The sequence below is a fragment of the Leptinotarsa decemlineata genome, unplaced genomic scaffold (genome assembly GCF_025532065.1).
Source record: "Leptinotarsa decemlineata unplaced genomic scaffold, Ldec_3_MD MMD2_tig00026307_RagTag_RagTag, whole genome shotgun sequence".
NCBI lineage: Eukaryota > Metazoa > Arthropoda > Insecta > Coleoptera > Chrysomelidae > Leptinotarsa > Leptinotarsa decemlineata.
Window position 1 is genome coordinate 10,701,911 of NW_027412681.1, and position 27,162 is coordinate 10,729,072.

The window sequence follows — 27,162 nt, forward strand, 5'->3', positions numbered from 1 at the left end:
GAATTACCGTACCTAGTACGCTTGGCAATTGTTGTTGCATCAGTAGATTCTTCTTTGTCTTTGGTCCAAGGGATTTTAAAAATACCATCATCCGTCCAATTAGTCTCAGAAGTTTTGCTGGTAGAAACCAGAGATGGGGTAAGTATTGGAGGTGGAGTAGGTGCCGGAGGTAGAGTAGGTACCGGAGGTGGAGTAGGTGCCGGAGGTGGGGTAGGTGCCGGAGGTGGAGTAGGTGCCAGAGGTGTGGTAGGTGCCGGAGGTAGGGTAGGTGCCGGAGGTAGGGTAGGTGCCGAAGGTAGGGTAGGTGCCGGAGGTGGGGTAGGTACCAGAGGTGTGGTAGGTGCCGGAGGTAGGGTAGGTGCCAGAGGTGGGGTAGGTGCCGGAGGTGGGGTAGGTGCCGGAGGTGGGGTAGGTGTAGGGAGTGGCTCCACGGAAGGTGGATTACTGAATGTAATACTCTCACCATCTTCTTCACTCTGAGACAAAAAAAAAGTCCAATCAATAATAATAATAACTTCATTAACATTCTTAACTTGATTACTCCGGCTCATAGAAGATTAGAATCAGATATTACACTAATTGACAAAATAATCAATGGTAGCAATAATTCCCCAGAACTTGTTGAACTTATAACTTCAAATGTGAATACAAAGAGAACCAGAAATGCAGAAATCTTCAAAGTACCTTTTTATCATACCAACTATGACCAGAATGAGTCGATAGGTGGAATTTTGAGACTAACAATGTGGATTTAGAACTTCTTAATTCTTCTTTGGAATAATATAAGAATGATGTGAAAAGACTGTAATTTATTGACTTATTTTTGCCTTTTTTACAATACTAAAATTGATAAACAATGATATGAATAATAGGATATATACTAGACTAGTAGATACAAATAAATAAAATAAATATGTAAATAAAATAAGATTTTTATAAACTTCATGAGGTTAGATTTGAAACAATGCTGAGTTGAACTCTGCTCAAAATTTGAAGGCTGTCATGTTTACAAACCTACAAAATATTCATTTATTTATTCATGGGAAAAACCTAAGTTACAAGTTTGTAAAATATACATGTATAAAAATATACTTTGATCCAAAAATATTTACAAAATTCGGTCAAATATTGAAATATATAAAATAAAAGGCAATTTAAAAACTGAATGCTCAATAAAACAATCAAAACCAGCACCGACACTAAAAAATAACAAACATACAGGACATTAATCTATAGACTAAAGACATAATTGTCTCTTGTTACTCCTTGCTTGACTCTCAGGCCAACCAAAGATAGAAGTTCTGGGAAATTAATTCCACCTGGGAATAATTTAAATAGAAATAATAAATCAGCCTGAACCCGCCTGTTTTATCAGTGTACTTATTTCGCTGGTCCATCTGAACATCCATTTTGTAGGCAGCACTATGCAAAAATTTATTTTAATCCTCAAGATTTCAAACCTCTATGAAAAAATTCCTGCACATAAATTTGTTTTATAATCTAATAAGTTTTCAGTATGAATCTATGAAACTACTACATATATAATTTTATACACAGGGTAACAACGAAATCATTGTACACGGCGCCATTGAGTTGCTTATGGGGTAATAAATTTGAAATAAAGATATAGTTTATTGAGACCAATATTTTCAATGATAAAACACTTGAAATACTATACATTGGTTTATCATTAGAAATGCTGGCTTTAATGAACTCTACTTTCATTGATGTAGATTTTTGTGATGAATTTTTTTACAGAGAATATTGTTAATATACCACCTTTATGCCCAAGTTCTGTAAGTTAAATCTATTTATATGAAGTTCTTCAGCAAGGAAGAAATCTTCAGCATTGTTAAAAGTTGAAAAACTAAGAAAACCTAAGATATATGTGGTATCAATACTGATCTTCTCAAACAATGTATGTATGAATAGATACAAGCAAGTCAATAGGAATTCATCACTTCAAATTACTTCCCAATAAAATAAGAGAACTACCATTTTTTATTCTCAAAAAATTGAAAAATGTTCTTATTGAAATGAGTCCTTATAATATATGTGATTTCATAATAAGAGTAGAAGACTCACTTGAAGACTGCTAGTGTGTATTTTCTTTCTTTATCTCAATTTTAGTCTGTTTTATTCATTACAATTCATCTTCATAACTTAGTGAGTTTTTTTCATTAATCAGGTAATTTCTATTTCAAATTTCTTACCTCATGAACAATTGAATTGCGCCATGTTCAAAACAAATATTATCCTGATCAGGTGATATTTTTTAAATACCGAGATTCAAATAATGAATTTCACCTACCCCTGCTACTTCATCCCCTGGAACATACTCTTCACCTGAATCATCTTCCTGTAAATCTTCCGTCAGCAAAACCTGAACTTCAGAAGTATCAGAAGTATCTTCAGGTGACTCCCATGCTGCTAGAGGAAATGGTACCGACAGTTCCCTACACAATAAAAATATAGGGTATATAACTTTTTAAAATATTTATTAAACACTTAATAAAAAACTTTATAGGCTGTATTACTAAGAGAGTTGGGGCCTCTTTCAACACATTGCAATCTAGAATTTGAATCTGAAAACTATTATGTCTAAAATTGATAACTACGAATGAAATAGACAAAGTACTTTGCTTTTGCTCTTGTCAACTTCGGTTCGAAATCAGAAACAGGCTCCTCACAGGTACTAGGATTTTCGGCTCTTTTTACCAGAGCCAACACATATTCATTAGTGACAACTTGTTTAATTATGTTTTTCACATTCACTACATTTAGCTTTGTTTTAGCAGCTTTCTCTTCAAGACGTCTTTCGATTTCATCTTCAATACTCTCGATAAAAAGCCTTTCGTCTTCACTAAGAACCACTGGTGGTTTTATCTTTTTGGGACTTTCTATATCAATTTTCAAAGTATCATCAGAAGAAGAGTCTTCCTCGTCACTACTGGAAGTACTTGAGAATGATTCATCTAATTCTTCCATGACTTCCACTAATGAAATTAAAAATATTTTATAGCCTAAACGTGTGAAGTATCTTGCATTTTCGTATTTGAGTTTGAATTGAACTCATTGAACTGTTTATTGTGATTTGTTGTGACTTCTGATTGGACTAAATTAATAAATAAATATTCTACTTTTTTTTTCATGGCCTCGAGTGTAAGATCTTACAGTCGATGTTCATTCTTAATTCTCTTGAATCTCGTCCTCAACGGGGAATTTTTTTACCGATGGTGGCACCAGTGAGTATAATGTATATTGTATAATGCTAATCAGTTGTTCCTTTCATCAGAACCATGGATATTTCTGTCTCAAAGTTTTATTTTTTTAGAACTACTGCGCATCCATATATTCCTGCCACGAGTGGATTTGTCAGCATTTGATATTTCATACACTGCCCAACAAGTAAATAATAAATATAATCTTCTTGACAGTAAAACAAATTTCATGGGAAATTAAATGAGTATTTTGAAGTAATGTAATCTATTATGGACGCTTTCATTTTTTCATCCAAATTGTTCCACGTTTTTACTCGCTTCTTGTATGTTTGTTTCAAATTTTCAATCGATTTGAAAATAAGTTACCGATGAGCTAAAGGGATTTGTTAATTCAAACATAGCTCAGAACTGAATGAAAATGCAAATTTTTGCATACTGTATAAATAAAATAAAACGTATAATATCGAACAAAGTTCGGAATGCGTGTGGGAGAGTTTCAAACGAATAAAAAGAAATGGTTTGCTCGTTCAACCCAGCCGGTACTGATGAAATGCAACAACATTGCAACAATGCAACAAGAGTAATACTTGTTGTTTTTTTACAAATATCACTGCAAAAGTGTCATCTTTGGGGAACATTACACAAATAGATTCCACATGCTATTTAATGTCTGTTAGGGATACTAGTTGTTTTCTGGCCAATATTTTCCTGCAGGTGGTCACCCTGCCCGTATCGAAATAAAATTCAGCTAGGATGCCCTTGTAACTCGATTCCTGTACTCTGAGGAACACTGCACAAGGATTTTTTTATATAATGCAATACCCGTCATGGCACAAGAAAAGGGAGTAGTTGATCTGACAGGTGTTTGCCATAACAGCCTACATGGGGACTAGAAATGGGTGAAACATCGGTCGGCAACGTCTATCGTTTCTGAACGATTTCTCAAAATATATCTAAGCTTGGTGCCAGTGTATGAAAATAATAATAATGAAAATTTTGATGATATCAATATATCATGCCATTACTCAATGAAAAAAACACATATTGAATTGGGATGAGTGTGAAAGAGTTAGGAATCTTCTGTAACTATTGTATTGCACTATAAGTGATATATGAATTGACAGTTTTCTCAATGACAGCTCTCGTTACACTCCCTTCTGCAGGTATCCCACGTTTGTCGTTCCAAATATTCAAAGCCATGGCAATGACTTATTATCTGCATTAATTTAAAACTGTATATGACACTATTAGGTATTTAATATTCGATAAATGAATCTTCGATTGAGTTTGAAAAATAATTCAATGACTCCATATTAAAAAATAAACTGATAAAATCTTCTGATAATCTGACTATTGTTGGTAATGAGTGTTGCCATATTTTTTGTTTGTGCTAATACATTTTTTTATATCAAGATGGAGTAGTAGGAAGCCAAAAACTTTCTTTCCCAAAAAATAATTCAATTGAATTTGTCATTCATTCATTCACCAAGCCCTGGACCTGTTAAAAAAAATCTTTTTTTTTCCGTTAATCAGCTGATGGATATATATAATTTGCATCTGCTACAAATACACTTCTTGAATACATTTAGATATATATAAGTACAAAATATTATATTTCTATATACAATAAATGAATCTAGTTGTTGCAAAACTGGTACGTGGCATGAGATTGCATGCAGAAAATAGCATGGTAAACAATATAATCAACGGATGAATTAATGCTCATATTACAATTATAATACTTAAACTATAAATATTAAGGTGATATTCACGAAAGAAGAAAATTATATTTATAAATTTTGCAAATTCAGTAGTTCTTGATTTTTTCCTTTTTTATTCGTTTTCTAGCATTTCAACTGTCGGTTTGAAAATTCGATGGAAAAAAAATTCCCAACTTCGCTAACAATGATAACAAATAATCCATTGGAAAATCCTCATTGTTGAGCATTGCTCTTTTATAATTTTTCAACATTTTGCATCACAGAAAGTTGTGGAAAAAGATAACATGATTCTCTAACAACTCAACAAATATGGAGGTAGGTATTGTATGGAGGTACTGTAAATTTCCAAATATATCCTGGTTAAAATTTGGATATGCTCTAAAATGAAAATATATATTTTCCATAATGAGAAGATAGTTTTTTTTACAAATTCCTAACATATATTATACACTTGTGCTTATATCTATACATTTATTTTATGACATAACCACCATATTTGTGAAAGCATTCTTCTGTCTTATATCCAATCTTGTATAATCAGTAGCCACACCAAAACTTCTCTTTATTATGATTATAAACGAAATGTCGTTAGTCTGATAGACCAAAAGCGGTAAATTATATGAAAAATTTTAGACATGAAAACGTTGCAGATTATCAATGCGATTCACGGCACATCCAAGAACTACCTTCTACGATTCCATCATGTGCGCTGTGATTATTATCAAAAAGTAGGGATAGTTGGACTACTGGTTCTTTTAGCGTTATACTTGTGACCAAAAACCACTTACAGTAGAGTAAGTGGTTTGTGCTTGTGAGCAAAGATTGTTAATAGGAAAATATTTTTTTCTGTTTATTGTTATAATTCTGCGAAGCTATTTATCCAAATAATCTATCCTTCTTCAGGGCCCATGATTTATTGAGTCATGAAATATTTCTTTGAAAAAAATTACAGAATTTAATTTACAGTAAAAATGAGTATAAAATGACAAATTAAACATATAAATTGGTGAAAAGAAATAAAAACATATGTATGAAACTTTTCGATTGACAAATATCGTGCCTTCACAAATAAATTTAAGTTTCAATCAATCATGATGATTTGATATCATAATCATTAATTCAATCAATTCTAAAAAAGGTGTTATTGATTGATACGATTTTCATGATCATGTTTTTTGGTGTAGTACCAGTAAGTTATTAGTTATTATATATGTTGCTGATATTCTCGCGATGTCAGTTTATTTATGATTTCTCATTAAGTGATTATGTGATGTTATTCTATCATTAAAAATTCTCACAGTTATCATCCTCACAGATCTTCCTGGAGATGTCTGCCGCAATTGCAAACGGACATCTAGAGGGTGTATGCGTGTACACGACGATGTAGGCGAAATTTTTGAGCTAATGATACACAGTATCGTTGTAAATATGTCATTTAACACGTTCGGACAGTATTTTAGAGAGTTTAACTTTGGAAACCACTAATGTGTGTTGATCTGGGGTTTTGCTCTACTGATTTGTTGACACGCTCAAAACTAAAGTATTCAGTCCGTTGATCAGATGCTCAGCATCGACTGACTCTTGCTAGGGATAACACTTTAGAAGTTAATCTGAGATTGTTAAGAGGGAAGCAGGATCTACCTAGGTGGTTATTTTTTATGCAAAGAGTCAAGAATGGACTTTTCTTCTTGCACTATGGTGGACCCTAGTAATTTTTCATGAACATCCCATTTTGAACCCGCTAGTTTGGATATTAACGATAAAAAAAATAAATAAATTGATGGATGTAGCCGTTACTACGTGTTAGGACATCATAATGAAAAGAGAAATGAAAATTTCTATGTTTTTTACCACTTTTATTTGTAACTAACATTACTGCAGTTTCGTCCTATATGGACATTCTCAAACTTATACAATAAACTCAAAATAAACTGAGTTATATGGACATTTTCGAACTTAAACAATAAACATAATATAAGCTGAGTTTATTGTATAAGTTTGAGAATGTCCATATAGGACGAAACTGCAGTAATGTTAGTTACAAATAAAAGTGGTAAAAAACAGAAATTTTCAATTTTTCTTTTAAAAAAAAAAGAAAGGTTTCGGTCAAACTGACTTGCTTGGAAGCAAAGTTCATGAATTCTTTGAAGGAATAAAAGGCAACATTGTAATCAATGACAAAGGCAGACAGAAGGCGTGGCTACAAACGTTTATTGAGAGAGAAGAGGAAAGGAAGATGCGCAATACTATCGGCCCCTGTCAATTTTATGTCAGCTGTTTTCTGGCATTGTGGGAGATGTTAATCCTATTTCATTCTCAGCTGTTCAATGTTTAGCCAGTGATAGGAAAGTAGTTGAGTGGAGAGTGCTGTACAATACTCAATTGGTTAACTATGTCAGAAACTCAGCCATCTCCTTCAAGTAGCGAAATTTCTTCTCAAAACATCGATAGTATCGAAAAACATGAAGAATTTGCAGAGCCCGAGTCAAAAAGGCGTAAAGTTTCAACCAAACTGGGAGATGAAAAGAAGTATAAGTTGGAGGATAGATTGGGAGGAATTTTGTGCTGCGCAGTATGTCTAGACCTACCCCGAGCTGCCGTATATCAGGTAAGTTCCAAAATGTCTGCATTTTGCTTAATTGCATAATTACAAAAAAATTCATTACGTAATACGTTTATAGTTTTTATTTTTCTTTGTTCTGTTTTTCATTGCAGCAGCTCATGCAGGCGAGTTGATATTGATTTTACTCGTTTGTCTGTAGCAAAACAGAATCAGGGCAGGGGTTCTTTTTATATTCTTGTGCTTTCAAGTCTTTGTTCTGTGAAGTCATTTTGTTTCCTGTCTTACTATAATTATCTCTAATTGACGATACAATCTCGGGTGTAAACATTACTCAAGAGACTTTATTAATGCGCATATGTTCGTAAATAATGTATTTTGTTTATTGTTGTCAAATATTGAAAAGAGTAAGAAATTAAGTATTGTCAATGATATACCTAATTGTAGTATAGTCTTAAATTATATTCAGAATAAAATATGACTGAGAATGTAATAGGTGATATAAATTCTAGTCATTTTTATAAGAAATAATTATTTGTATTTTGAATTTTTTGTAAGCGTGTAATCGTGAGTGTTTGAAAAAATGAATAAATCTCTGAAATTTCATTTATGGTAGTCGTTTACTTCACTGCTAGTTTTAGTTTTTTCCTAACCCATTCCTTTGATTTTATGGTTTAATATGTCATGATAACTATGTTCAGTGATGCGTAGTAAAATGCTAGAAAAAAAAAGGTAGGTTGGTGAAGCAAATGAACTGCATTATGATGATTCAAATCATTCTCGCTTCAAGGACAACTACTATTAAAAAAAAATCAATATTCTTTACTGAGTAGGTAGGTAGGTATTATATTATGCGGTCAGGTGAAAAATTTTGTAAATGAAAAAGTACCTAACTACATACTTTGGAAGGTAAATTATACTGCAAAGGTCAATCTACTATAGTAAAAAATCTTGTTTCGAAAAAAGGTAATGTAGAAAAATACAAATCACATTTAAACTGTTTTAGATTAAATTAAAAACACTATATTGATAATTTTTATGTTAATTCCAGGGTAAGAAGAGGATTGGTAAGTTTTTCACAAAAATTTTTCTCATTACATGATTGGTAATTATCTTTGTAATGGTTGGAAATTTTTGACACCAAACCCAGGAAAAAATAAAATGACTGATTTCATTTATTACCACAGCTTTTCCACTTGAAAAACGGATTGAAAATTATTTGTCTTTCTTCAATGTACCTATTAATTAAAAAATGATAGAAATGAGTTCAATCCCCTTTTCAAGGTGATAGAAGCTGTCAGTATAAACATGGTCGTTGTTAAGGTTTTATTTAGAGTTGAAAAATAAAAATCAATTATTTTTATGTGTCAAGGTTCAGAATGTTTTTGAATACCTGCCTGCTAGAAGAGGTTTTGCTAGAAGTTTATTTCAAACTAATGAATGAAACAATATATTAAAGAAAGAAGTCATTTGATTCAGAACATTGCCAAGAACATTCCCGTATTTCAACATTGTCAACTTTGGAGTCTGCAATTGATTAATCATATTAAAATTTTAAAATTGTGATAAATTTTTTCGGTATTATAAACGAATGTACATATATTCATAAATTTTTCTTGTTAATTTGAGTATATTTATATCTGATGTTGAAATCGGTATTAAGTTCAATAATGATAATCTACATCAATGCTATACCACATTGTTCAGAAAAATGTGTTTGCATCTCTTCATAAATAACAATTCGTTATGGATATTATTTTATATTTTTTCTTATTTTTGGATTAAGATTGTCAATATTTTTTAATTTGACTCTATTGTGCAATTATCTACAAAATAGTTCAGGGAATTTTTTTCAAATGTTTAATTTTAAATTACCTTTACTAATGTATACCAACCATTATTCATCAGAACATGTTTCACCTTCGAAATCATTCCTTAAGACGAAGTAATAATATGACATGCTGATTAAAAATATGTTCCCATCCACAATATAGGTCATATTACGAACAAGAAACGCCTCCGAACTAAGAATTGACCATAACCATTACATATATCTTGTTATCTTATTATCCATAATCAATTGAGTACATTTTTGATCAGAAAGGAAATTAAACTCAGCCTGGTTCATATTCTTTGAATAATTTTTTTTCGTGCGTATTTACAGTGCAGCAATGGTCACTTAATGTGTGCCGGATGCTTCACTCATATTTTGGCCGATGCGAGACTCCGCGAGGAGACAGCCACTTGCCCAAGCTGTCGCGTGGAGATTAGCAAAACTACGGCCACCAGAAATCTGGCCGTCGAAAATGCCGTATCCGAATTGCCGGCCGAGTGCCAGTTTTGCAACAAGCAATTCCCCAGGAACTCTCTAACCAGACACGAAGAGACGGAATGTGAAGAAAGGTTCGTAAAAGTTTAACTGTGAAAAAATGTTGCTAGTCTGATAAGAACAGAATGAAACAGGGATTTATTGACCACTTTTATAACATTTTGAGCAATACAGCTGAAAGATAAGTCAAAACTACATGACATACAACATAGGAATGAAAGGTTGAAATATATACATACAGTTCAGAAAATGAAGACATAGAATGATAGTGACTGTCAAACATACTTATTTATATAGACTTATAATAATTTAAACTTTAAACGAATGCTTGATAATATTCATACAGAGTAAGAACACACACAACATAAGAACATGTTTGAACTTGATTGAGAATTTTTGGTTTGAAAGGGCCTTATATCTTTGAAGTAGTCTGTGGGTGAATTTTAGCTAATCTGTAAAGGTCGGAAGAAAAAACACATTTGATCTTTTTGTTTAGTATTGTAATTATATGTGTCAAAAATTATATTTATCAAAATGGGTGTTCTGTTCGGCCAACGTAACGCGCGCCCCGGCCATTTTACGGTCGCCATAATCATTCTACTGAGAGGACTATTCGCAATGTGGTGGATAAATTTAGGTCCACTGGTTCAGTAAACGATCGGCCAACACCCGTACGGCGACAAAATGCAAGATCTTCCGAAAGCATTGCCACTGTCTGAGAGAGTGTGCAGGAGAATCCGAGGTAGTCGATTTCGCGTCGCTCACAAGAACTCGGCCTTTCGCAGACCACAACTTGGCGAATTTTTCATTGTGACTTGAGCCTGAACCCTAACAACATTCAACTGACCCAGAACGACCATAGACAACGACGTGTGTTAGCTGAATGGGTTCAGGATCAGTTGGCAACTGAGTCTAATTTTCATAAAAAAAATCATCGACAGCCATGATGCCCATTTCTAGATGAATGGATACGTGAACAAACAAAATTGTCGAATTAGGGATGATACCAATCCACATGAGATCGAAGAGCTTTCAAATACATCCCGAAAAAGTCACTGTTTGAGAACGACTCTGGCCAGGCCATCACTGTCAAAGGCGAGCACTATAGGTCGATGATTACCAACTTCTTTTGGCCTGAATTGGATGATCTGCACACCAATGACATGTGGTTTGAACAGAACGGCTCACGCCACATTGGATATTCTCCATGAGCGATTTGAGGGCATGGTGATCTAACGTGGAGGTGGTTTGCACTGGCCACCGAAATCGTGCGATTTGACCCCGTTAGACTTTTTCTTACGGGTTTTCTTAAGTCGCAGGTGAATGCAAATAAGCCACAATCCACAGCAGTGGACTGCTGTGGATTGTGGCTGATCTTATACTTTTTTTTTTATAATAATCAGGTTGCTTCATTTTGCATAAAACTATTTTTTGAAAATTGAAAATATTTTGTACTGCTTTCAAGACACCGATTTAAAAAAAATAGCCATACCCAATCTGAATTGGAAATAATTTTGAGATAAACAAATAGTAAGTAAATCTAAAATTTCCTGTTTTACTGGAGTATATACAAGATTTTTCTCTAAGAGAAGCTCTACCAGCTGAATTGTTTCAATTGGCAAAATAGTGGGAAATAAATTTTAGACATCAAACGATATTAATTTAGCGTTATCAGAAAAAGTTACGTTTTCATTATTATGTTTTCTGATTGATATGTCTTATTTATTCTAAATCGCGGTTTGAAATTGGTGTAAATTTCGATTAATTGTATGAGCAATTCTGAAATTTTCACGGATGGAACCGTTACAAACGACGCCACAGGTCTAATTGGAAAATGGGTTTTATGTAATTTCAACCATAACTAGTTCTATGCACTTCAGGGGTTTCTTTCACCTATTTCACCAACTGTGGATCATCACTCAGAATATCGTAGGTTCCTGAATTAAGTAAATCTAGAGTTTTACTAAGGTATTCTTTTTTATCTATAGAAATAACAGTTCAACCTTTGTCTGCTCTTGTAAATATAATGTCATTATCACTAGCCATTAGCCTTGTTTATTTGGTTCTTGAAAAAATGTTCTGTTATGTTATTATACATTATCTAGGTAGGTATTTGAAGCACAGATTAAGTGGAATTTAGTTAGTATGGAAATGTCAGAATTTAGTGTTACTTGAATACGTCATGGATTTTCATCAAGTATCGGCAAATTCCATCACATCAAATATTTCTACCATTTACAGTGTATTCCAATCATCGAAGATTTGTTTTATTACCAGTAGCTCTTCTAATTTGGATATTTGCTAATGTTTAATTCTAATTGTGACTCATACTTGTCAAATATTCCTGTATATATAATCTCAAGGCAGTTTAAGCACGAAGTATTCATTATTTTCAGATTCTTTATCTTTTCACAAGTAATTTCAGTCAAATTGCAATGAATGATAATCTTGAGGAAATACTGATATGCAAACAACACATCATAAAAACATCAACTTATCAGTCAGTAAGAATAACAAATAACACATAGTACCTCTGTATGTTGAAATTCAGATAATGTCATCAACCAGTATGTCCTTATATATTTTTCTTATTTTATTTGTTGTTGATATAACAGATACTTTAGTTTCACATTCAGCATCTGTTTGTTGTCTTTAAGGTAGAAACATAAAGATCAGATGCTTGTATATGTTTAATAACAAAAATTAAGAGAGAACCTCAGTGGTTATAGAATATCAAGACCATTTGTGATTCTTCCTCCTCATAAGATCTGATCCTCTTGTATTATAGTTTCATGTTCTATTTGGGAATATTTTTATTTATGACAAAACGTTTAGGCGTTCGTGGCCGAGGTTTTCAGTGTCCCTATTTTTCGGGTTTGAAGGCCATCAATCTTTGGACTTTTTTTCGAATTTTTTAAATTATTTTATTCTCGCTCTACCGATTCGAACAGAACATAATTCAAATTTCATAATTTTGATGAATGCCAGAGTGATCTTGCCCAGACCAGAAATTCGTCAATAATCGAGTTTTTCACAAATAAGTTTTATGGTTTTTGGCTTGTTACATTGAGTTTCGTGACAGACCAAGTTAAACAAATAGTTACAATATTTATTTATCATTCCAAAACTTCAGGTTTCCAACTTCAAAACTGTCGAAATTCAATAAATACTTTGAACCTCTATTTTCCCCCTTGGGGGTGGAAGTTCCTGATTTCCTTTCTTGATGCTTATTTACGCTATACAAAGAACCTACCTGCATATTTCAAGATTCTAAGTTCAGTAGCTTCGGCTATACGTTAATATGTGAGCGGCCAGCAGCTAGTAATTTATATTTTTACTTTGAGAATACAGTAACTAAAAAAATATGCCAACTGCACTAAGTAATGAATAGCTTCGAAAATCGAATTATGCTACCTATAAGTAACCGTCAACGACGTCTGCCCTCATGCGTCTGCCCGCGTTCGGGTCGCTCGGCGATGGCGTTTCATTGCTTTGACCGCCCCTCTACTCCTGCAAGTCGTCCATCGTCGTCTTACAGTAGACGCGACGCTTAATGGTTCACTGCGTTGCATCAAGTTAATCTTATCGTGATAACTTTTAAACGATTCGTCCAAGTTACTCAATGTAAAAGACAAAATGTATCTATATTAAATATTTAAAACGACAGTTGTATCAATTTTTATAAGAACTTTACAGATATTCTGAAATGTGCATTGTAAAAAAGTATCCCATTTAATTGTATTTATGGCTCAGTATTTTGCATACAGTGGCTACCACATAAGAGTTAGATATAATCGCGGACTTTTATTTATAACTATTTAAGATATAGGCAGGCAGCGCACGCCAAAATAGCTCTCAGGGAGCAAGAATTTTTCCGACTTACTTATACTTATCGTTTATATTATGACTAACATTACACAAAACCTTTGTAAATTGTAGCGTATATGTTATTCTGATTTATAAGCTGTATGTATGTTTCATATAAATCATTTCAGTCGTTTAGGCGTGAAAGAGCCACAAACATATCTACATCCTCACAAACTTTCACATTTATATTAGCATAGATATATACCTAGATAGATGTTATCCACACAAGACAAAGTGGAAATCGTTCTTCTTGTGGTGGTTCTTTTACGTGTGATTCTTTTATGGTACCGTGAAAAGGATATTGAAAACATTCAAAGAAACTGACCCTGTGGACAATTGTTTCAAGAAACCACATAATACAATGAGGTATAATGAAGAAGAACAAGTCAATGTTTGTTTGATCATTTTTGAAAATATTAAGCCTAATTTTGTACACACTATAAAAGAAATAGATTTCGATATACAAGTAGGACATTCATTTTGTTTGCAAGTTGGTACAAATATAATAAAGAACCTGTCATTGGCATCGCTTTAGGCTTTGCCAAGCAAACATTGAACACCAGGATGGCAAGAAGATTTATGGACTTCTGGCAGAATCTTTCAGGATTGGCTCACTCCAAGGCCTTTATTCACCCTTCGAAGCTTGATACCAAACAGTTGTTGGACTACAGTAGGGATGAACTACGATGTCTAACACGCCTTCTTACAGGTCACTGTCATTTGAATCATCATATGCAGAGACTTGGACTGTCGAAAGACAGTGTGTGTCGCCTCTGTTTGTAAAATGATGAAACAGCAGAGCATATACTTTGTGCCTGTCCCGTTGGGGACCGAATCAGGTTCTTAGAGTTCGGCAGAGCTCGGTACTCTTACCATCTGACCTGAAAGACCTATCCCCATACAAACTAATCGGCTTCGATACAAACTAATCAGAAGCTGGATTTATTTGGCCGAGTGTGAATAGTTTTGATCCACAATAAACCCTTGCGGGTTGCGGGGAGGATCGAATAGACCCACTCACTTTTTTTTTTCAAACTATATGTGAAAGAAACATTCGCCAATCATCTATTTATATTTTCTTTAAGATATTCCGTAAGAATTTGTTATTATAATAAAATGTCAATGCTAGTATTGAAAAATTTTATATTAACATTTTCAACAAATTATAGTGCATATTGAATTTCAGTATTCTTTTGTAAAATCATGTGAGGTATCCAATACATGATATTCTGTCTCTCACTTGAAAAGATAAAATATTTATCAAGCTGAATCAACCTCTGTGAGTCGAGGAACGCCAAAGATGTTTTGAATATGTTTTCTAAAACTGATGAGTATCTATTTATTTCCAGAATTTCAGGTTGTAAATATAGCCGCATAGGTTGTCCTTGGAGAGGCCCGATGCACGAGAGGTCCGAACATGAAAACGAGTGTGTCCATCCTAACCGTTCCGGACGAGATGTAATGGAAACCCTGAAAGTAATAGACCAACAGATGATTGAAGAACGCAAACTCTACGATAGTATTTTTGATTTGTTGGGATATGACAGAATTGCTTTCAGTGGTAAGAAAAGAAATTCTAATATGTTATATCAACTTATTTCTACCTTCTATTGGTAAGCACTGGAGTGTTCAGAACATTCTCTATATAAACATTTACATATGTGTTCATCTTTTAGCAGTACTCTTAATATGCATTTAAATATTCATTATATACTTCATGCCTAATATAAACATTTACTATATAGGATAAAGAAAGTAACTTTTGTCTAATTTCTGTTGAGTTTATTATTTGTTATGATGGAACAAAAGTTGTTTTCTTCAATAAACTTAGTAGAAATTAGACAATAGCTATTTTTTTATCCTACATTCAATATGAATTTCTACAAAATAAATAGGTTATCAATCAAACAATTTAGACATGTATGCAATTAATTACAAAATAATCCAAATAGTAAATTGATAAAAGAAAATACATATATCATTAAACCACTAATCTGTTATTCAAAACATTCATAGAGAAAGGTCAGTCTCCAGAAGAATTTTTAAAGGTTATCTAGATGATACTGAAAACTGTAGACCTATGTTATTTCAGTAATTCCTTTTTTTGGAAATATTTCTGAAATTATTTTGAAAAATGGGCATTAATATTTCTCGAATAATTACTAATTCAATCTACATAAGCTCTAAAAAAAATTGTCGACTATATTAGAAAAGGTTTTGAGGAAGGAAAACATACAGTTTTGTATGTTGCTCTTTGCGATTTGAGTAAAGCATTTGTCTGTATGTTGCATTCTGTTATGCTTTGTGTCTCACTAGATTCTGACAATATAACAGAATGTAAAATAATTGAGTTTGGGGTACCTCAAGGCTCAGTACCGAGTCCTCTCTTATTTATATTATATCTAAACGATATCTTTACATATATGAATCCGTATCGTTGTATTGCTTTTGCAGTTGACAAAAGCATCATAGTTTCTCATATATTTGCCACAGACCTGGAAAAGGGTATAAAAAAGCTCAAGAAAAGTCAGAAATTTGGTTTAGGGTTAAGTGTCTGATGTTAAATATTGATGAAACGTGAAAAATGTTTTTTTCTTTTTTCCTGTAATGCTAATGTATCTGCAACAAGTTGTTGGGTGTTTGCATGAAAAGTTGAGCTAGTTAGTCCATATATACCAATCCTGTGGGGTAATAAAGTATTCCTGATGCACAAAAAGGCAATAAGAACTGTCTCTGGTGCACAGAGATTTATGTGAACCCTTTTCTTATCCATAAAAATTATGACTACCTACTACACAATTTCGAAAAATATGAAAGGCTAGTAATTTATTTTTAATATATAAAGGAGTAAATGCATCATGTGTCTGCCCTGTCACATTAGGTTATATTGTTTTCTAGCCGCCATTTTCTTCAACCATTTCTTAATGTTTTGGATATCTATTACATTTTTCAATACCTGTGTTATATGTACTTTCATTAGCTTAGGTCCAAAGTGAGTGGGTCTATTCGACACTCCACCGCAACCCGCACGGGTTTATTGTGGGTCACACCTATTCCACTCGAAGCCGATTAATTTGTATGGTGAGTGGTCTTTCAGGTCAGATGAATGCCGAATTCTAAAGAACTGATTCGGCCCCCAGCGGGGCAGGCACAAAGTATATGCTCTGTTAATGAGGTAGTCGGTTAGTCAAGTTGCAAGATTCCCACCTTGATACTCACGAACCTTTCCATATGAGGGCTTTTGCACGTCAGCTACACCTGACGATGCCTTAGATTCAGCCGTGCAGGGTTTTTTCGCCTCTCGTTTTGGTGCAAACGTTTGCAAACCTGCTCATGGGAGGTTTGTTCTCCCACCTGAGACAGATTCTGCATACGCTGCTCAAGACTTTGGTGTAAGGCGGTTTCATAAGGTACCCCGCTCTTGAGGAGACGACTCAGTCGTTCCCTGGTTGCACCACCAAACCTTTTTTTTTTTAAGGTTCAGTTGTTGGATCAGGAGTTGGGGAGATAAGAAACTCACGCTCCTGAACTAGATTTACAGGGAGGTAAGTTGGAGTCGTAAACTCAACATCCATCTCCTTTGTAGACTCGCTCCTGAACTAAATTCACAGGGAGGTCAGTTGGAGTCGTAAACTAGACATCCTTCTCCTCTGTACAATCGCTCCTGAACTAAATTTACAGGGAGGTCCGTACTTTCATTAACTAAAAGTGTTTTGTAACATTGTTTTTTCATCACAAAATTAGTCCTGTCAGAATAAGTTCTGACGAATCTTATTTGTGCTTTCTGAATTAACTGATTGTACACCTAAAAGACCAATTAATATCTGTCTATGGGTATATTATTTGTATGTCTTTTCACGATTCATAAATCTCACTATTGACCCATTTTACTCAGTTGGAGATTATTGAGTGTTACTGATTGTATATCAGCCGACTGACCCAGTAGCGATATAAATAATATGAATTGATTAGGAAAACACATTAAAAAATCAAGATACAAATCTTCATGGTCATATACTTCGAGCTATTTTTATTTTACAGAGCTGCAGCTGAAGCCATACCGTACGGACGAATTTGTTCACCGTTTATTTTACGAGTCATCTAGATTTTCCGCTTTCAATTGTCAATGGGTTGTCAAAGCTAGAATAAATAACAACCAGAAAGATCCCACACAAAGTTCCGAAAGGGATATGTCTTACCAGGTAAGATGATTCCAAATTTTTTTCCAACACTCGCCAGGTGAAGCAAAAATTGATATTTACTGTAATTCAGCTTCTCATTGATGATTTTTTTTTTGTCAGTTGATATTGTCATTATTTGAAAAGGGCTTTACGGAAAGTTTACATGCATGTGTCCACAAATTTTTACACAAATAAAAATTAAACCAAATACAAAATATACAAATCAAGTCAGTCGTACATATTGATTGATTTATTGAAGTTTTTAATTTATACAATCAAAAGTTATGTCAGAGAACAGTCGTTACATCAAGACTGAAAGTATGAGTGTAAATGTAGAAAATACCAAAAAAATATATACAAAATATTAATACTGAAAGCTACTGTTAACAGCGTAGAAAACATAATAATATAAAAACTCATGCATCAAATTACTTTGGTTCAATATCACATAACAGATCATTATGAGTATATGGTTGTAAAATTTAACAGCTACACTATACAGTCCTTTTTCCACATTTTTTTTTATTTGTGCTTAGGAAAAATAAGGTTTGATTTTTGACATCTGTTGTAGCAGTGCTCATGTTTATCATTTTCAAATTTCGATTTAATATCATAAACAAACATCACACAAGCTTTTATTATAACTAACTTTGTTTCAAAGTTTTTTTATTTATTAATTGCACGGGATCATCCCTTTTATAGTAGTACAAACATCAAATATAATAAATATTCATATACAATTATCAAATTAAATACTGAAAATGAGTAAAATCACCAGATAAACAGAATTATGGATTATACAATTCCATAGTTTATATGATGTAGGATCATTATTCCTGATTTGTTTGAAGGTGATTGACAATGTTTCGTGATGAATTTCACTAGTTCGGACTTCCATTGTCTACTATATAAAATGATTTGAAATCCCTGAAACAAGTAAAAAGGAATAATTAAAAAAGAATAGTTGAAAATAACAATTATATTAAGCAACAATAAACCTGAAATGAAATGATAGTGAAATAACCTACAAGTAAAAATATAATAATTGAATAAATAAAAATTAAAGGAATGCAAAAAAGAAAATAATAAAAAATAAAAAAGTGTAGAGATTCCAAGTCACGTTAGTTCACGACGTTTCGATTGTTGGTATCTACAATCGTCTTCGGGTGATGACTGGACTGATTCCTCCGAGAGATGACTATTTTATAGGTCGTTGAAATACTTTCACTTTTTCTACTTTCCATTTTCCGCTTCACTGATTCCGTGAGAGATGACCGATTTGGCGGGAGTTGGTCATTTTCCGTTTGATGATGGGTTTCCATATGTTTCGTATATCTACGCTGGCCTGGCTGAATACGTTGTTGGACAACATGTATGCGGCTTCCTTAAATTTTCTCCTGAACCAATGTTCCTCTCTGTGCAAGATCTCAGCTTGGGACCACTCGATGTTGTGTTGATGGGTCCAAACATGGTCTGCTATTCCTGATTTGCTGGTTTCTCCTCGCTGTGTGTGCTTCTTGTGCTCGGCAATGCGAACATTCAATGGCCTCTTAGTTTCACCAATATAGGATTTTCCGCACTCACAGGGTATCCGGTAAATGCAATTCTTGGAATCGCAGTCCGCGTTTGGGGGCCTGGTTTTCGTGAGGCTGCTACGGATAGTGTTACCGGATCTGAAACAGGTTCTAATGTTGAAAACCAGGCCCCCAAACGCGGACTGCGATTCCAAGAATTGCATTTACCGGATACCCTGTGAGTGCGGAAAATCCTATATTGGTGAAACTAAGAGGCCATTGAATGTTCGCATTGCCGAGCACAAGAAGCACACACAGCGAGGAGAAACCAGCAAATCAGGAATAGCAGACCATGTTTGGACCCATCAACACAACATCGGGTGGTCCCAAGCTGAGATCTTGCACAGAGAGGAACATTGGTTCAGGAGAAAATTTAAGGAAGCCGCATACATGTTGTCCAACAACGTATTCAGCCAGGCCAGCGTAGATATACGAAACATATGGAAACCCATCATCAAATGGAAAATGACCAACTCCCGCCAAATCGGTCATCTCTCACGGAATCAGTGAAGCGGAAAATGGAAAGTAGAGAAAGTGAAAGTATTTCAACGACCTATAAAATAGTCATCTCTCGGAGGAATCAGTCCAGTCATCACCCGAAGACGATTGTAGATACCAACAATCGAAACGTCGTGAACTAACGTGACTTGGAATCTCTACACTTTTTAATTTTTTTATTATTTTCTTTTTTGCATTCCTTTAATTTTTATTTATTCAATTATTATATTTTTACTTGTAGGTTATTTCACTATCATTTCATTTCAGGTTTATTGTTGCTTAATATAATTGTTATTTTCAACTATTCTTTTTTAATTATTCCGTTTTACTTGTTTCAGGGATTTCAAATTATTTTATATAGTAGACAATGGAAGTCCGAACTAGTGAAATTATTCCTGATAATTCTCTTTGGCACATGTAAATGAATTCTCTGGAGAAGTTGAGGGAATGTAATAAGGTCATTAATTAATTTGTCAGCATTCTCTCTTCTGCTCAACAAGTCTAGGTTAGGACTGTCCAATAGAATTGTATAATCTTGATTATCAATATGTATATTCATTTTATAGGCACAGAATATCAGAAATTTATGTTGTGATTTGTATAAAATGGTTATCAAATTGACAGCAGTATGATTTATATGATCTACAAATCGCAATTGCTCGTCATAGATAACTCCTAGTACCTTCATTGAAGCAATACGTGTTAGTGGATTATCATTCAGGAAGTATGAGGTGTGAAATTTTCTATTCACTTTGTAAAAGCCAATAAAACTATATTTGCTGATGTTATGTGTATATTGTTTTCAATACATCTCATATTCAATCCATTTAAATCATGTAACAGAATAACATCGTCTAATGTTTCTATTGGTCTAAGAATTTCAAGATCATCTGCAAACATTAGAAAGTTTGAATTTTCAAAACAAAATGTAATTTCATCAAGATGTCGAACAGAAGAGGTGCACAATGAGACCCCTGAGGTACTCTCGACGTTATATGAATGATAGTTGACCTAGCATTTCCTACTGTAACTTGCTGAGATCGGCCAGTTAAGAAGCTTTCAAACCATGATAGCGACAGATCTGTGAAATCAAATAATGGTTTCTTTTCTGACATCATTGATTGATTGAGAAAACTATGTTCGGTTTCTCTAGTCTTCAAATATTGAAAAGAGTATTTTTTACAGTTGATTCTAAAGTCAAAATCTGCCACTCCATTGAGTCTCAGTTACATAGTTTTAAGAGGCCCAGTAGGAGACATAAATCTGAAGCCAAGAATATATGAATTTGAATTCACGGAGCAGAATAACGAGAGTCCCTATGTAAAGCTTCCTCTACCAGACACCCCAGAATGTAACCGTCTCCTTGCTGCTACTACAATAAATTTTAGGTGAGTACAAAGTTTTCCATTTAGCAAAATATGTGAGTTTTTATTTGGCATGTACATCCATACTTTTCTGTCAAAAAAATGGTATACTTTCTGGTTAACTTCATTCATGCTGCTTGAAGCCTTACATTGAGATCTCTATTGAGTAAACATCATTACTATGAAATTTCTAAAATGTTTTATATTATTTTATAGTGTGAACTATTTGGTTGATAAAATTCGGTTTGAATAATTTTTGCTCACCAAAATATTTCACGTATGTTTTTTGTGGCAGAATCAATATCCAGCCCTATAATTGATAAATATTGTTTTTTGTTCCAGGTTGATAATGTTCTCCAAGTGAATATTTTTACTGTAATATTTTAGCTATGTAATGATTTTTTACATACCTTGATTTAAACTGTTTACAATAAATTTTTGTGTATCCCTAACATTAGGGATGTTTCCAGGCAACTCCTTATTTTGTGTTATTTTTGGATCTCTGTAGGTTTAAGTTTAGAATTAACTGAATTTCTTATATCCATGACTTTTTTTGGAATTGTATTTTATTTATCATAAATGGAGAGATTCTATTTTATTTACCTTGCAAGAAATATATATTATTTATATTATGTAATTGTTACCTGTAATTTAAACAGGAGATTAGAATTCTGGAAAAAAATTTCCCCCCAAATATAATAGAAACATTTTGCTTCATTGAAACAGAAAAATTTTCCAGTATCTAAAACTCCCTATCTTTAAATTTTCAAGATATTGTTTGATTCGAGCATATATTTGTAAATTCAGATGTGGCCATTAAGGACAGAAATTTTAATTCGGAAAATAAAAGAGTTACAAATGTTTCTCGTTTGTTTATTTCATTATTTCTATACAACCATCGCATCTTCCTTCACCCTCCAACAATTTAAAATTCCATTTTCACCTCCGCTCAAAAGAATATTCACCTAAAACAAATAATTTTCATAAATTGCTTTACATAATTAACTTTTAGCAATGTTCATCTGCTGAACAACTTCACACTTACGTCTGGATTGTACCAACTGCATCTGATCCTTTGCTTGTTCTTTTTGAAACCAATGTATGGATGAATTTTCTTGTCCTTCACTAGCAGGCCCCTCAGGCATTCACCGTTACCAAAGTTGGAACCGACCAAAATGACCAGACAGTTTTTGCCTTGATGACTCGTAGCCATGTAAATGTAGTCTTCACTCTTCTTCTATAAAAAATGGAAAGACACACTTCAGGATCTACTAGTAAAATACGAACTGTAAACAAAATTCTTAAAAACCTAAGAAATAGGCACCGAAAAATGATTTATACATAAGATTTTCCGGTTTTAGCTTTTAAATATCAATTAATTTATGTTTACCAGTTTAAATTCCAGTCTGAATAATAGCCCATGAATTTTATCTCTGCAGACACCTGGATATCACCAATTTTGAGCAAGTCCTGTGACATATTTTTATGAAATTTGTCAAAAAAAAAAAATATTTTGACACCAATGCAAAAGCTGTTCTTAATCTGAGAATGAGTTGGTCAATGTTTGTGTCATCAACAAACATAGTAATAAGACCATTCAATATACCATATTGGGGTAAATTATTCACATACATCAGAATTAGTAAAAGTTTTTCAAGTGGGCCCTGAGCAAACCAAGTTTCACAACCTGGGGGACACACTGAGCTATTACTTGAAACAAACATATTTCTCTCTTTGACGAAAGACCTCATTTAAAGCTATACTATGGGGAAAACCAAAGTTATTTATTTTTTGCAAAAGAAATTAGAAATTATTAATCATATTGAATGCTTTCGATATACAGAAAAATAGCAATATGACATAATCTTTGTCAATATGGAAATATATAAAATCCAGAAGATGATATGAGGTTGTTTGAATAGATATTTTTTTACAAAGCCGTACCAGAGACAGAGAGAATGGTTTTTCTTTCCAAGTCATCCATGATTTGAAACAAATCAAAATAAAATCAATCTATTCACTACTTTCTTTCCTATAGACCAAAATCTTTAGTACAGAATCAGATCAGGAAATGGGTCGATATGAAATGTACTGTGACAATATACTTGAAAAAAACCTTTACATAAAAGGACTGCTCAAAATGAGAACTGAAGAATTGTTTCAACAAATGAGAGATCGGCTCAGAATAATTACAGGGCTATTCAATAGGCACTGTCCAGTGAGAGGACACTTGAACAAGATATAGTTGTATAGCAGAAACCTTACAGGCAATAAAGCAATTTATAGTCAACCCAAATTATGTCCAAAGAATACGACAGATATCAACAAGGGACCTTTACAAGGATGCGGGAATATGAATATGTCAGAAAGTTCCCAAACAGCAGTAAAAACATTTTTATAGAAGGCATTCAGGCAATTTATAATCACTAAGGACCTCAAACAATGATTGTCTCAGAACATAACCAAAAATTAATAAATATCACTAAAAGAAATGATTACAATGAATATGTTTTGTAATGATAAAATAATATTTTAGAGATTAATATACCTTTATTTCTTTAGCAAGTTCAGCTCGATTGATTCTCTTATAAGGCTCCGCATCATCTGTATTCCATAGCTGTAGGTCTGAAGTGTGGGTAATGCAACTGATGCTATAGTTTTTATTTTTCTCAAACCACGTTAGTTGTTCAATAGAAGATTCTGTGTTCAGGCACTCTATCAACGCATCATCCTCACAAGTTTGTGATAAATCATATACATTTATCAGTCCATCAGTTGAGCCAGATATTAGCTTATTCGTGTCATCTGGATGAAATTTAACCTGTGTAATATCATCGGTATGTGATTCCCAGTATCCCCCCAGTAGTTTTTTACTACGTGTGTCCCAAAATAATAAAAAAGAGTCTCCTCCTGATAAATCAGTACCAGCTGCTAAGAGTCTATCATTACATGAAATGTCAAAACAATTGAAAGGTTTCTGGTCTTTTCCATTTTCCACAGTGGTGTCTACAGGAAGAAGAAATATTAATTAAATTTTTAAAGCATATATTAGAATCCATGTATTATTTGAATTGATAGTAAATATTTGTTTGTGATAGTTTTTGAAAAATTATTCATACATTTTTGTCTACTGATTGAGAATCTGAAGTCTGAACATGGCTACCTACTCAATTTTTCGGAGATAAGGCCATTCAAAACTGTTGAAAACTACAACTATTTCATTAACTCACTCCCTGCTAATAAAATATGTAAAATAACTGATAAAAGTCAACTGGATTTCTTGAATCTTGAGTCTCTCTGTACCTCCAAAAGCAAAGTCTACTAACAAACTTTGATTTCAGATACATTGAAATTAATATTTTCTGTATCCTTAAATGTTGGTATTATTTTACTGACCTGTAAAGTTAATGACAGATTTATTTGGTGTTCGAATATCCCAGAGTTTGACAACACCATCGCTGGCCCCAGTATATATCAAATTGTTGTTGCCGCTACTGAATCTACAATCAATTATGTTATTGGTATGTTCGGTGAAATCTTCTATTTTTGCAACCTGATTACCGTGAATGTTATACACAACACATGAGTGATCCGAAAGAGTTGCTACTACATTTGGATTACTTTCCCTGAAAACATAAAAATGAAACTATATAGTCAAATGAAAAATGTATATAATGTTGTACCTTGTAGCATCTACGTGAAGAACGTATTCATTTTTCCTAATCAACGTTTCATTAATACAAATACAATCGCAAAATAATCTATCAATTTCTGCAACATTATGTTCATCGGAATCCGATCCACTATCGGATTCTTCATCATTTTCATTTAATTCAAGTTCTCTTATTTTCTTCATAGCTTTTAGCATCCGTAGTTCGTCTACGTACCAATAAATTTTTCGATAAATTGCAAGGAATGGTAAATAAGACACTTATCTTTTGTATATTATGTTAACCTTTACAACTTCTTCTTCTCTTTTTTTTGGTCTTTGCTTCTCTTACGGCGCAGTATACCCGTCTACTCCTATTACATAAAGGATGTAATGCAATAGTCGCTTCGTAGAGGCTCTATATATATACTTTATTCGTCTGGAGACGTAGTGTGTCTTGCTCAAAGCAAATTACGTCCTTTTGTTGTTGATAGACACTTAGATTACGTGAATTGAATCGTTGTTGCGTAATTGGATCTTTTGGCTTGATTATCTGCCTTATAGAGGTAATATGATGCTAGGACTATTATGAGCTTATAACTTATGTCAAAATCAGCATTGCCAAAAGAATATTGTTGAATTCCTAAATCACAAAATACTAATTGCTTATCAGATGTCAGTCAGTCACACCGATGGATACCAAGATGCCTGTTTATTTAAGTACTCGTTGTAACAGCTCTGAAGTTGCTGATAGAAAGATGATGCAAATAGTGAATAATTTTTTGAATTTCAGTCATCCGATAGATAATGTTTGTTTCTCAGAAACAAATAAGTAGGGTTATCGTAAAAAACCTCGTATGCACGATATATTTTGATCAAGTACAGAGAGCAAACAAGTTTTTTTCCGGACTGGCCCATTCTGGAATAAGATAGTGCCAACAAAACACACCTAGTGCTGAATTCCCCGAAATTCTTTCACTGTTTTTGATTCCACAATGACTTTCTCATTTCCAAAAATTTTGAAAGTTCCTAACGATTGTCTCAAATGGGAGTTCTCTCAATTGTGTCAACTGCCAAACTAGGTATTTCCATGCGAAATTTCGGAAACACGTTCAGCATTTTCATGTAAAATGGTTCAGGAGTTTCATGTTTGGCAACACTGATATTTGAGATATAAAATTAAGAAGACGTGTGAAAACTGATTTGTAATTCTTCTTCTTCTCTTTTTTTAAGTTCTTTGCTTCCCTTCGGCGCAGTAGACCAGTAATGGCAATTGAATATCTTCAAATTTTGCTGTGTTCAATAAAATTGAATGTGCAATTGATGATAATTAAAATTTCAAGTTGTGATTAGACACTATCAATTTTTTTACTATCACTTCTTCTTCAGAAATGGCCGGACTGAACAGTAATAATGACTAAGAAATCATCTGAAAAGCCCAAACACAAGATTATAAGGCGTGTTCATCAGCTCTTGAATTATATGAAAGTAATCCAAGCCGAGCTGGATTAACTGATGAAGTCAAAAACGGCCAAGGCTGAAAAAACTGACGTGCAGGCGAACAAATCCTCTGAGAAACAAGAATCGAACGGCGCCAGGCCAGCCAAGCGGCTTTTTCTCGTGTTTCTCGTGAAACACGACAACAGATTCATCCCGGCTCGAAAAGCCACTAGGCCAAACTACCACACGACGATGACAACGAGAGATACCCAACTACTTTACTCTCCCTGCCAAGTTCAGATTTCGAAAAGCCATCACTAGTCGTATCGAGAGACATCGGAATTAGCTCGCTGTGAGATAGCGTTAACAAAGACTAAACTACAAGTGGACGGCATCCATATACATAAGCCGAAGAATAAAATTTTACACCTACAGCCTGAAAACTGAGATCCTTCTGCACGCAGTAATCCGGGGCATCTCGGAGAACGTGGAAGAGGCAGGCGTCATGTACGACCTCAGAGCACACGGATTCACCGTTTTGAAATGTCATCGCATGATATCGTCAGGATCAGAATATGCCTGAAGAGATGTGATTCTTTCCAACGAACACTCACTCCAATGAACAAGAGGTGCATACATAGAGTCAGCAGACTTCTACAGAAAGAGCTGCAAGCACTTCAAAACCGATAATGGACAACCCGTATGGCAAAACTCAACACCTCATAATAATCTGCATAGGAAATGCAGAGTCCTGAAAA

The 27,162-nt window shown here is 33.7% G+C and overlaps 3 protein-coding genes across 4 annotated transcripts in view; 1 reads left to right on the forward strand and 2 right to left on the reverse strand.

The window, feature by feature from the left end:
- mute (gon-4 like protein muscle wasted) overlaps positions 1-3,208 on the reverse strand; it is a 33,537-nt gene extending 30,329 nt beyond the window's left edge. Inside the window, exons 1-3 of one of the 2 annotated variants that reach the window (XM_074180929.1) lie at positions 2,639-3,186; positions 2,312-2,456; positions 13-476 (exon numbers count right to left, since the gene is read on the reverse strand). In XM_074180929.1, coding sequence (XP_074037030.1) covers positions 13-476; positions 2,312-2,456; positions 2,639-2,988 — 959 coding nt within the window. In that variant the 5' untranslated portion in view covers positions 2,989-3,186. Of the gene's footprint in view, positions 1-12; positions 477-2,311; positions 2,457-2,638 lie in introns of both variants that reach the window. The other variant, XM_074180930.1, reaches the window with a different exon arrangement.
- Positions 3,209-7,205: 3,997 nt separating this feature from the next.
- LOC111506302 (zinc finger TRAF-type-containing protein 1 homolog) lies at positions 7,206-22,178 on the forward strand. Its single transcript, XM_023161335.2, has 6 exons — positions 7,206-7,550; positions 9,667-9,905; positions 15,048-15,259; positions 17,740-17,900; positions 21,137-21,339; positions 21,658-22,178. Exons 1-6 carry the CDS (start codon positions 7,335-7,337, stop codon positions 21,677-21,679), a joined length of 1,053 nt encoding a protein of 350 aa, XP_023017103.1. The 5' UTR covers positions 7,206-7,334; the 3' UTR covers positions 21,680-22,178.
- Positions 22,173-25,812, reverse strand: LOC111506306 (WD repeat-containing protein 89). Its single transcript, XM_023161339.2, has 5 exons — positions 24,999-25,812; positions 24,712-24,941; positions 23,864-24,321; positions 22,361-22,552; positions 22,173-22,280 (listed from the first exon to the last, which is right to left on the reverse strand). Exons 1-5 carry the CDS (start codon positions 25,181-25,183, stop codon positions 22,203-22,205), a joined length of 1,143 nt encoding a protein of 380 aa, XP_023017107.2. The 5' UTR covers positions 25,184-25,812; the 3' UTR covers positions 22,173-22,202.
- Between the last annotated feature and the right edge of the window lie 1,350 nt (positions 25,813-27,162).

Bases quoted from the DNA above. Each gene is read 5' to 3' on its own strand.
- LOC111506306 (XM_023161339.2), bottom strand. From the start codon at position 25,183: ATGCTAAAAGCTATGAAGAAAATAAGAGAACTTGAATTAAATGAAAAT. The intron at 22,553-23,863 runs GTATATTAATCT...CATTTTTTATAG, and splicing joins AACTTGCTAAAGAAATAAAG to AAGAAGAGTGAAGACTACAT. The intron at 22,281-22,360 runs GTAAGTGTGAAG...TATTTGTTTTAG, and splicing joins GCAGTTGGTACAATCCAGAC to GTGAATATTCTTTTGAGCGG.
- LOC111506302 (XM_023161335.2), top strand. From the start codon at position 7,335: ATGTCAGAAACTCAGCCATCTCCTTCAAGTAGCGAAATTTCTTCTCAA. The intron at 7,551-9,666 runs GTAAGTTCCAAA...GCGTATTTACAG, and splicing joins CCCGAGCTGCCGTATATCAG to TGCAGCAATGGTCACTTAAT. The intron at 9,906-15,047 runs GTTCGTAAAAGT...ATTTATTTCCAG, and splicing joins GAGACGGAATGTGAAGAAAG to AATTTCAGGTTGTAAATATA.